Here is a 12,487-nt window from a genome sequence, read left to right as displayed (position 1 = left end):
CCACTAGCTGAAAACATCTTGCGGGTTAAAAATTCACTCTTGTGTCAGCGACATCTTGCGGGTTATATGTATTGGGAATTCACTCTTTGTGTTGTGTCAGCAAGATCGATAGATCTTATAACATCTCCAAGAGTTCCCTAAACCCCCTCCTAATACTTATTTTTTAGAAAGATAAAATTTTTTTCTCTCCAACAACTCCTTAAATTTACGCATTTCGTAAAAACCGAGCCAATCAGCGTAACTCTACATGCTCCTCCCCTCCGCGTATCTTTCTCTCAACGCTGTCTTTTTTCCTTCGCGCTGTCATTTGCCCGCAGTCTTGTTGCCGGCTCCTCCCTCCTCCCCTCCTCCACGGTCGAGGGACAGCGGTTGTACATGGTGTGGATGAAGTCGCTGATGTTCAACGGCAACCGATTGCACGGCTGCAGGGGCAGGACGCTCGTCGAGATCCGAAGACGGAGCTGCTTCGGGATGTTCAAGAGATGATAGGCCTGCCGGTAGTCTGAATCTGAGTGCGATGGCGGCGGCGAGGAGACGAGGACGCTGTGGTTTGCGTTGTGCAAGGCGCTGCGGAGGGGTGGACCTGCCGTGACGATGCATGACAGCAGCGGGAGGGATACGACGTATGCGATCGTCGGTTTGGGTGCTCGCGCAAGCCGGACTATCGAATCATCGGTGGCACCGGAGACGTTCCTGTTACGAGTGGAATGCAAAAGTACGAGAACAGAGAGGAAGTAACTGAACTCGGGTGTCGTTCTTTATTCATTGATCACGATATTTATACAAGTCGAAGGGGAGGGAAAACTCTCCCTCAAAGTAAGCTCGAAGCCCACGATGAGTCGCGAGGGATATCACGGAGGTAGCACCGGTCTTCACGGGCACGTACGGAGTCTTGGAAGAAGTCTCGATCTTCGAGCTGTTAGGATATATAGATCTCACATAAAAGAATCCGAGGAGATGAAATCACCCCGGATAAAATACCCGTAACAGTTCCATCTCCTCGTGCTGGGCTTGGGCGTCCTTGGCGTGTGTGGCCTCATGAACCGCTGCTTGTGATGGCTGATGTCGATGACTTCATCACAGCCAAGCCACATTGATTCATTCATGTTTTTTGTTTTTTTTTCTCGATCAACTAGATTGATTCTTTTAGAACTATGGGGCACTATTGGAGATGGTCTTCTTTTTTTCTTCTAATACCTTTTTAGAAGTTGAAAAACATAAATTTTTTTGGAGAAAATTTTTGAGATGCTCTTATTAGCTTAACTAAGCAGCATTTTAGCTACACACTTGACTGTCTGAGTAGCTCAAATAAGCTGACAATTTTCTTTCATATTATGTACTAAAATTCTTTCCATGTCGAGAAAAGAGTGAACCTTAGAGTGAACTGTATGGCTATAGTTAGCTACTACTCCATCTACTCTAAATTATAAGTCATTACAAAAATTTTAGAGAGTTAAAGCATCTCAAATTTAATCAAAATTATAAAAAAAATTATAAGAAGTTTTAATATAAAAAGTTATATTATGAATTCCATGTCGAGACAAGAGTGAACCTTAGAGTGAACTGTATGCTATAGTTAGCTACTACTCCCTCTACTCCAAATTATAAGTCATTATAAGAATCTTAGAGAGTTAAAACATCTCAAATTTGACCAAAATTATAGAAAGAATTATAAAGATATTTAATATAAAAAGATATACTATGAAAATATAATTGATAAAGAATCTAATGATATTTGGCATCACAAATGTTATTATCTTATCATATAAATTTGATCAAACTTACTTTAACTCTTCAAGATTTTTGGAATGACTTATAATTTGAGATGGAGGGAGTACCTTCTAAGAAAGTGATCACTGAAATATACATTTTTATATATTTTTATTTAGATAATAAGGAAAATAATTATAAAAAATAGGCAACATATCTTGATCTAACATGCATGTGAATATACACCGTGATTTTCATCTACTTGGAACGGGTGAGCTTTTTATACGTGACAAATTTGCTAAAAAAATTATGGAACCAATTATTACACTTTCTTTTTGCAAATATTATTACGGTTATTTTATTTAGATATACAGATGTTGTAACGTGATAATTGTATAAGTGTTGAAATGAAAACGTGATATAAGCACATTTTATCGAGCGGGCATCCAAGGATACAACTTAAGATAAGTACATTGCTACACATCAACTGTCCCATCATGTGGAGGAAAGAGAGAATGAGATTGTTGTTTCACAAATAAATCACCTAATGGGCTACAATTTAAAACTATGATACCATTATTATACTATTATATGAGTTGTTGCCCTCGTTGTGTAACTCATAATTTTACTTTCATTTTATACATAAATTAAGAAATTATGAGATACGACGAAACAACTTAAAAGATAACCATCATACATGTTATCTGTTAAAGCCTGCCTCAAAGCGGTAGCCTCAATCTTACCCACCTAACAGAAACAACTTGTAGGGCCTGTTTGGTACAGCTCACAACAGCTTCATGAACTGTTGTGAGCTGTTTTTTTTGCCAAACACTTATTTCCAAAACAGCTTCATGGGTGAAGCTGTTTTTCCCCTCCTCTCACAAAGACATAAGTTGGATGAAGCTGGAAAAAAGTAGCTTATTGCAGCTTCTCTCTCATTTCTCTCTCTCAACTATGCATGAAGTAGTTGGTGAAGCTCTTTTGCCAAATACTTTTTCCAAAACAGCTCAGCTTCATCTAGAAAGTCACTCATGAAGTTATTTTCTAAAAAAACAGCTTCACCAGTGAAGTTGAGCTGTGCCAAACAAGCCCGTAGCTTGCAAAAGTGTCAGAGTCACAGCAAAATCTATTTTCTTTTTAGTTGGGCGGGCTAAACCATGCTCGGCGGTAGTGTGCTGTTCGCTGTCTAGGGCGATGGTGGTTTAGGTTTACCTTTGTATCCAAACTTCTTTTCTTTCTCAATGATATAGATGCAATGCATGGTCGTGAAAAAAAAGCTTGGCTGACAAAAAGCATGAAGCTACTAGTTAGTTTTGTGAGAGGAGAGGAAGATAAAAGCGATATGTGCTGAGGAGAGAGAAGAGGTGTAGCGTCACTAGATGAAAAACTACTTGCGTTATGTGTATAATTATCTTAGATGATGCTTAAACACTATTTTTTTATGAGACTACTATTGATATATATCTACATTAAAGCTGCTATAAGTCGTCTTAAACTTACATAGTAGCACTATATGATATCATCATCTGCGTGACAACATCAGCCTATTGTCCCTTTCTATGCAACTTGCCCTCCTGGTGTAAAAGAAAGGAAAGCGTTGCAACGTTGAAGCAGAGAGGTGGTTGGTCCATCGTCAGCCACTGGATCAGGCCGGAGGCTCTGCTGGTTTGTTACGCGCTTTACAGCCCATGAATTGAACTATGGCCTTGTTTAGATGTGAAAAAATTTTGGATTTCGCTACTGTAGCACTTTCGTTTCTTTGTGGTAAATATTGTTTAATTATAGACTAACTAGGGTCAAAAAATTTGTCTCGCGATTTACAGTCAAACTGTGTGATTAATTTTTGTTTTTGTCTATATTTAATGCTTCATGCATGTGCTGCAAGATTCGATGTGACAGAGAATCTTTAAAACTTTTTGGATTTCGGAGTGAACGAACAAGGCATTTTCGTTTGCTTTTGTTTTTCCTCTCGTCACCTCCGTTTAGCACAGTACAATCATTCATCGTCATCTTCCTTGCCCTGCTCCTCCCGAAGCTTCTCTCCCTCTCCTCACTCCTCAGCCCTCGTCACCGCGTTCCCTCGGTCCCCACCTTCCCCGGGGAGTAACCACCACTAGACACCGGTCCACGCGCTGTGCATCTAGGTCTACGCGGCCGGTACAGCTTCCCCCTCGGGCCCCACCCCCATCCTCCTCGCCGCCGGATGATCGCCGCCGGCGCCGCCTCGATGGGCCGCGCCGCGACTCCATCCCCGGGGGCCCAGTCCTCCTCCCGGTTGCCGCGCGCCGTCTCGAGGCTGCGGCTCGTGCTTCGCTCCTCGGAAGCGGCGGCGAGGAGCGGCAGCGAGAGGTGGATGGGGTGCTTCCGGCCGGCGCCGTCGCTGGCCACCGCGGCGGCGGTGAAGGAGGCGAAGGGAAAGCGGCCGGAGGTGGAGGTGGAGCCGGCGCGCGGCGGAGGGGAGGACGTGTGGAGCGCCGACGCTGACGCGGAGGTGGCGCAGGGTGGGGCGTTCCCCGAGCACCTCGTCATCATGGTCAATGGCCTCGTCGGGAGGTGGATCCGCGTGCGCTACGGCGTAGTTTTTTCGCGCCTCGCGCGTGTTGGTGTGCCGTGGCTGAATTTTCGTCTGTTTCCGGTTTTATTTTTGTACAGCGCGGACGATTGGAAGTTCGCGGCGGAGCAGTTTGTGAGGCGGATGCCGGACAAGGTGATCGTGCACCGTGAGTTACCTGACCCCTTTATATGTAGGCCGTTCCATTTCATGCTGGATTGTTAAATGCAGTTGCTCACTGAGTCATGGATAGTAGTAGTGTGCGCGTGCTGTGTTACATTGCTCTGGGGGAGATTATCATGAGGATATTTTTTTCTCGAAAACGCAGCTGCGCTTCATTATTGGTTTGCTATCCCAAATCGTGATAAAGAGAATCGTTTTTAGATTGGTGAAATACAATAACCGCCAAGGAGATTGGCTGATACTGGTGTGTAAACTTGTGCTGAAGGATTGCTTAGAACAAACATGATGGTGACAACATGGAGTTGAGATAGAAGTAATTATGGAGGATTAAGTGTCTGTCAGTCCATGCAACATGCAAATAGTTGCCTAGTTGACTAGAAAGTGGGAGGTTAGGCACTTCTCACATTTTTGTTCTTATTTATTACACAAGTTACTGTTTGAAAGAGAAACATGAGATATTGTTTGTGTAACACGGCGAGTTATCCACCCATAGTGTGACAAGTGTTTTGACATATCTGTTAGGCCAGTCTCAATGGGGTTTCAACAGGGTTTCATTCTCATTTAATGGGGTGACGCATCAGCAAATTAGCTGAGTTGGCAATATATTGATGAGAGAGAACGGCAGGGTTTCTTCCGGATGAAACCCGAGCCACATGGGTACCCAGGCGATGAAACGTGGATGAAACCCCGTTGAGAGCGTGGAGTTTCATTTCATCGCTCTATCGGATCTGCTGCGCGATGCCTCCCGCCTCCGGCGATCTCCATGAAATCTACTTCGTCCTCCACTTTTCCGCGACCTCCACGACCGTCACCGGCTGCGCCACCGCTGCACATGCCCGATGACCAGACCGATCGGCGACGACACCGTGCACAGCGGTGCCCTACGCACTCTGCGGCGACAGCGAGAGGTTCGACGTGCATGGGGCAACGGCGTCAGGGAGGACCCAAGCATGGCCGAGATCTTCTGCTTCTGGTCGTCTGTAGCAGAGGAGCTACCAGCTGCTGCCGTCATCGTAGCTCCGTCTCCACATGGGGAAACGCCATCAGCGAGGAGACAGCGGAGCGGAGCAATGGCTGGCCTGAATGAGAGCTAGAAGCTATCTGAAAATTAGTTATCTGAAACTTGCTATCTGAAGCTTAGTTATCTGAAACTTGCAATTTGAAATTTATTTATCTGAAACTTGCTATTTGAAACCGAGGTGTGACTGATAATTCTAGTGTGAAATCAAGCTCACATGTTTAGTGTGAAAGCCGACATTCAGTTATCTGGAAATGGCCGATGATATAACCTGCCGCATTCAGTTTCTGCTACTGCATCGTTGCAAATATTTATAGTGTGAAAGCCTGACATGTCTAGTGTGAAAACCAACATTCAGTTATCTGAAATGGCTGATGATATAACCTTGCTTTGGCCTTGTGTATATATAAGGGACTGCATACATCCATTCTGAAAGCTTCCTTCACCCTCGTATCTTACTAGCCAGATCATGTGCCAAACATGTCCGATCACAATATCTTGGATGAGATGTATTGTACTCCCTCTGTTCCAAATTATAAGTTGTTTTGACTTTTTTGTACATCAATTTTGCTATGCATCTAGATATAATAATATGTCTAGGTACATGGCAAAATGGATGAACCAAAAAAGTCAAAGTGACTTATAATTTGGAACGGAGGGCTAAAGTGACTATGTTTAGTTCAAGATATATTTTTCCGAAAAAAAAGTTCAAGATATATGACAAATGGCTACATAATTCACATGTTACATAGGATCACAACATCATGCACACAATAATTGCTGCAGATTGTCTTGGAAACATTGAAATGAAACCCCTCACTGAGGCACACAGTTTCATTTCTCAATCCAAGTCTGTAAAGCTGATGTGGCAGTCTTGGAAACCGGGAAATAAAACCACCCCTGAGACTGGCCTTAGGAGACAGTGTGACATACATAGGAAACAGAACCTGGCATGGAGAATTGGAGATGAAGTAACCATGTCCTTGTACCATGACTTAGCAAAGGTTCGTTCATATGAGGAAATGTGTATTAGCCATTGCTATTTTGACACTCTTTGTTCCTAAATTGCAGTAATAAGATGCATTTGTGGCATCACCTAGTTGGCTACTTATATGGCAAATATTGGATATCTTCTTATGTACCTTATCTTATTCAAGAAAATAGTTCTCATCACAGAACTCTTAGTTGACATGACCTGGTATTATATATTGCGATAGGCATTCTCTTATAGGTCTATGTTGAAAGGAACTCTGGAAGCACATAGATCTTTTTTTATGCCTTCTCTTTTTGGACCGCACACATGGAGAAGCTATGCAGATTTTGAAAGTTTATAAAAATGAACTTTCTGTACCCATGCTATCTAAGAGGATTCAGAACTGCATTATTTTTTGCCTAAAGTTTACGCAACCTGATCACTTTTCAATGTTGCCAAGCCTGGTGTGGCAAGTTAGTCGATACCAGTGTGATGGTGATGGCGTTAGGATGAACTGCCATGTTTCCTAGTCAAGTAGTCAACCACATTTGGCAGTGCTGTTCCAGCCCTTAAAAGTGCAGCTGTTTTTAAAGAGTGCTTTATTGAAACAAGTTCTTAGAAGTATAGTGTTGTTCGTAGGTTGGAAAGTGTAAATGTAGTTTTGTGGAATCCCTTTTGAAATTGGCATTCATCTTCTCTATGTTCTGTGATTCTTGCCTTTTCTTGTAAATAGATACAGACTTAACCTTTTTTATGCAGGAAGTAAATGCAACTCTGCCACTCAAACATTTGACGGTGTTGACTTAATGGGTGAAAGGCTAGCAAATGAGGTATATCTTTTTTATTTGGTTAATTATTTTCAAGAAAGATAGATGAATCATAGAAGTTGACTGCACGTGCATGTATGGCTAATTAATCTAATTTGTTTCTTTCTACATTAAACTAACCACATGCATCTAGGGCCTGTTTGGTTCCCCTTGCTAAATTTTAGCTAGCTAAAATTATTTTAGCTACTCTTGGGTGACTAATGGAACTAAACTATTTTAGCTCCTTTTAGTCAATGTGTTTGGAACTTTAGCTACTAAAGTGACTAAAGTTTAGCTAGCTAAAATTTAGCAAGGGGAACCAAACAGGGCCCTATTTTGTATTTGTTATTGTATACATGCCCTGTTGAAATGAAAAATGTCAATTGTGTTAGTTTGTGTCAAGTTGGTGGCATCTGGGCTTCTTTTCATATATGGAAGTACTATATTTCAGCCTTATTATCTGGTGTTGAGACCTAACTGAATTATTATAGGTTCTATCAGTTGTAGAGCAAAGACGAGGTGTGAAGAAAATCTCATTCGTGGCACATTCTCTTGGCGGGCTTGTTGCCAGATATGCTATAGGAAGGCTCTATGAACCTAATAGTAGAAGTAAATCTTCTGGGGGCAGAGATGATGTTGAGCACTTGGAGGGTCACATTGCTGGTTTAGAACCTATGAATTTCATAACATTTGCATCACCACATTTGGGTTCTAGTGGAAACAAACAGGTAAGCCAGATCTCTTTTGCTGTTTAATGAAAAAGAGCTATATCAGTCCGTTTATTCTTTCTTTTGTTAACTCCACATGGCTATGCACTAATTGTTTAAACTTTGAAGTGATTATTGGCAATGTTGTTGGAATATTATGTTCTAGCTAATCTGTGAAAGTTAGCCAGCCATGCAATTTCATAGAGAACTTTAATTATGATATTTCTGTTAATTTCATGGACACTCATGATATTTCTGTTAATTTAGTTTTCCTATGCATTATGTATAATCATGAAGTGCCTTGATTTCACTTGAAGTAGAGCAAGAACATTCAAATTCTTCAGTAATGTTAGTCTCATGTTCAGATTCTTCCACCAGCTACCTTTTTTATGTGGCCTGCCTTTCCTTGAGCGAAGAGCTTCAGAAACTGCACATTTGATTGTTGGGAGAACTGGAAAGCATCTATTCCTTACAGACAATGATGATGGTAGACGCCCACTCCTCCTTCGAATGGTTGATGACTCTGGTGATTTACAGTTCAGGTTATTTAGTGTACACTTCTCCTTTCTATTTGAAATGATTGATAAAATGCCTGTATAGAAATCAGGTACTTTTATTCTTTGTTTAGGTTGTGTCAAGTCTAAGTACAGTATATTATCTTACGCAGATCAGCTTTGCGTTCTTTCAAACGGCGCGTAGCATATGCTAATGCCAATTTTGACCGTATCCTTTAAAAGCTTCATTTCTTGTCTGTGTACTAATTATTAAAATGCGGAGTTACACTTCTTACCTCTGACATGTTATCCACTTAACTAAACAAAAAGATATGGTTGGATGGAGAACATCATCAATCCGACGTCAGCATGAGTTGCCAAAAGTATGTATTAGCAGTACTTGCATGTTTGTAGCTTCTGCTCTCTATAGAAATAGAGTGAATCATTTGTTTGTCATTGAGCTGACTTGCCTTTCTTCAACACCTGTAGCATCGTCTTCTTGTTCGTGATGAAAAGTATCCGCATATTGTTTATGTTGAAAAGGAAGTTACAGACAACAATGGAACAGAAGCCCATGCTGATCTTTATGATCCAGAAGGTATGCTGACTTCTCATACAATCTGTTTTTTTATGAGAAATGCACGAGCCATTTGCTGGAATTTGCATCATGGATGTGCTGTACCTTGTAGCTTTGGTTCACATGTCTACCTAGAGAAAAATGAACCATATGTCTTTCCTTTCCTTTTTTCCCCCCTGTGCCAAGGGAATTAAGCATGTCTTCCATTAGTACTGCATCTTCAACACCTTTTCTTGCATTGTAATGAGAGGATATCTTTCTGAAGTATAGTTATAAAGGCTGTATTTCTTGTGATTTCTCCAACCATTGCAGTCAAGTTTGCTACATGGAAGGATTTATTTGTACTGTTCATTAATGATTCCGATATGTTTGTCAGTTTCCTACATACTGCATCTTAACAGAACACTATAATTGTTACTTCAAATTAAGCTGTTAGTTTATCCCAAACCCCACAATTGATTGTTTAACAACAGCTGATAAAAATCCCTCTTATATGCAGAGGAGATGATAAGAGGCCTTACGCAAGTTCCATGGGAACGTGTTGATGTGAGCTTCCAGAAAAGCAGCCAAAGATTAGTTGCGCATAACACAATTCAGGTACAATTTTTTAATAACTTCTTTCTTTTTCGAACACACAAGAGAATTTCTGATCATTTCATTAAAGGAGAGTTACAATCCCAACACTGTCCATTCAAACTGTATTTTTTTATTAAAAAACTTGTTAAACTGTTTATTGGATGTCTTCATTTTCTGGCATCTGAACTTCCCTTGGGCAGCTTGGATCAGGATTGTGGTAGAGTGCTCTCTAGTTTGTGTATTTTGTGTGTTGCATCTAGTGTGATATTCCTAGAAGACTCCGAGTGCTTGCATGGAGGCTATTTTACTCACAATAGTTCAAATTTATCCTTTTATTTGATGGTGCTGGTGCTTGGTATCAGCAATTTTATATCTTCAGTGACTTGTAGATACATAATAAACGAATAAATTGGCGAAGTGTGTGTTACCTCTTGGTTGCAGAGATGCCTTTTGACTATTTTACAAGCTCAGTACACAATTTGTTAATATCTGTCAGTACTTCAGACTTTCTGGCAACAACATTAGTCCATTATTAAGACTGCATTCGGTTCATCCTGGGAAGTAATATTCTTTTATTTTGCTTATTAATTAAAGATGCAATTGCCTGTGCACGCTCTCGCCCAAATCGGTCATTTCTTAGCACTTATCCTCCCAAGTCCCAACATTGTGTATGCTTGGCACATGCTCGTCAGAATAATCTGTTGTTCATCCAATGTCAGGTTAAAAGCTATTGGCTAAACTCGGATGGAGCAGACGTGATCAACCACATGATGGATAATTTCATCGTCTAATCCATGGAGGCATGGAGCCTACATCGTCTATTGAAATTTATTGATCAGTGACCATTCAATTTTGCCTTGGCCAATTTTTCCTTCTAGGTTGCAGCTCTCCAGTTCCCCATCCCAGGTAATATGGTTGATTCTTTAGGCCCGTTTGCAGAGCAGAGCCCCAATGCTTCTGATCCTGCACCATCAGCGACGCTAGCTCGTTCAACTGTATCATAATCTGCCCCCTCCTTTGTATAATTGTATTCCGCAACTAAGCTAGTAAATAGATGTTGCTGCAAATAGAATTCTCCTGTTTGGTTCAACACTGGAGTTCAACTTCAAACTGAAACTTGTCATTCTTGTGACCCATCGACGTGCTTATTGGGCACAGTACGGTACTTCAATCAAGTTTTTTTGGGAACTTTTTTTTTGGTAAAATATGAATTGTACGTACCATATATGGATAACAGGATCGCTCTTCAAATGAGGTTTTGGTAGAGCTCCTGTCCTCATTCTTAGAGAAGTTATATTCTATGCTGAAAGTAATTCTTGCGATTTTTTTTTCTTTTTTGGAAATGTACTCTTGTGATTTTAAAAGACTCGGATAAAGCGATTGTGGTTGGCGCGGACCGTGGAGTGAATCGGGAGCACTTTTTCCAGCTCTTAATCTCCTATAGAATCATTTTTCAGAAAATAAGGCCTTGTTTAGTTGTCTTGGTGAAAAGCTTTTAGGTAACGTAGCATTTTTGTTTGTATTTGGTAATTATTGTTTGACTGATTAGGCTTAAAAGATTCATTTTGTAAATTAATTATAGCCAAACTATGTAATTAGTTATTTTTTGGTCTATATTTAATGCTCTATGTAAGTGCCACAAAGTTTGCATCCAAAGTCTAAATAGGCATGAGGCTTCTCGCAGCCTTACGCGGAACTTTGTTCCCAAACAAGGATTGCTATGAACTCAGCCAACATAAACTAGTCGCCCAGAACACGGAATGTGGTCTTAACTCATGTTTGGGGAACTTTGTTCCTAAACAAGGATTAGCAAGCGGAACAATGTAGTACATAGTTTCAAACTTGGGTTGGAATGCAACCTGATCGAATGTTTGAAGGAGAGGAACCAAACTGAGTCTCATGTTCGGGGAACTTTGTTCCTAAACAAGGATTAGGAACAACAGAATAATGTACCACGGTGGTGTTTAGTTAAAAAAATATAAAATATTAACTACTTTGGAATAGTGGAATGTAGGATGCCAAAAATTTCAAAGTCATGTTTAGTTTCATCTAAAATGTAGAATTTATTGTCCTCATGAGGCTTTATGAGACTTTTTAAGTTTTTTTTTTTTTTTGCCTCTTGAGGCCAAAATTCAAAATGGAGAATGACCATTTTTTTGCTAAAATAATTGCATGATATTTAGTTCTATTTTGCAAAATGATAAACTAAAATCCAAAAATTTTTTAGAATAAGAGGGGAGCTAATACAACCTTTTTCCACCAAGGCAAAGCCGAATTTCATTACTTGATAGCAGTGAAATTACATGAGTTCATGACCACCAAAGTAAACTATTCGAACCGCAAAATGCCACATTAGTCATAACACAGGGTTCTTCTAATTGCCTTATCTCGAACTACGTAGCCTAACAACGTTAAAGCGCAATGCACCAAAAGCATAACCACACAAAGTAGTCAATTCGGTTGGAATGCAACCTAGATCGAAGGTTTCAGGGGAGAGGAACATAATCTATAAAGAGGATAAGGCTCCGAGTGGAGGTTTCATGTTTCTCTTTTCAACACACCCATATTTTGGAAGAGTTTCATGAAATAAAACTCTCTTTATTTTTATGAAACTTTTATCATCTCTCTCTTCCTCAACACAGTGTCATGTTAGCATATTTACTATGTATTAAGCTCTCATAAAACCCCATTAAAATTAGTCTAAGAACTCCCTCATCTTCACCATTTCTAGAATTCTAGTTGCACATTGTTGGTGGTAGTTCTCCAACTTCATGTTCATGTAGAAATGGTTCATGCGTCGTCTTAGGAACACCGTTTTTACTAAAATGGAACATGTTCCTCATTCTAGAAACATCAGAAGTACACATTTGGTTTCTGAACAAACAAAATAAA

At 40.4% G+C, this 12,487-nt stretch overlaps 1 protein-coding gene across 1 annotated transcript; it reads left to right on the top strand.

The window, feature by feature from the left end:
* LOC8080628 lies at positions 3,690-10,904 on the top strand. Its single transcript, XM_021465165.1, has 10 exons — positions 3,690-4,263; positions 4,363-4,430; positions 7,195-7,265; positions 7,733-7,969; positions 8,327-8,490; positions 8,616-8,671; positions 8,773-8,825; positions 8,932-9,040; positions 9,519-9,616; positions 10,315-10,904. The coding sequence occupies exons 1-10, from the start codon at positions 3,914-3,916 to the stop codon at positions 10,384-10,386; spliced, it is 1,278 nt and encodes a 425-aa protein (XP_021320840.1). The 5' UTR covers positions 3,690-3,913; the 3' UTR covers positions 10,387-10,904.

This window comes from Sorghum bicolor, chromosome 7, assembly GCF_000003195.3.
Source record: "Sorghum bicolor cultivar BTx623 chromosome 7, Sorghum_bicolor_NCBIv3, whole genome shotgun sequence".
In the NCBI taxonomy this organism is placed as follows: Eukaryota; Viridiplantae; Streptophyta; class Magnoliopsida; order Poales; family Poaceae; genus Sorghum; species Sorghum bicolor.
Note: the sequence above shows the minus strand (reverse complement) of the source record. Positions and strands in the feature narration are given on the sequence as shown.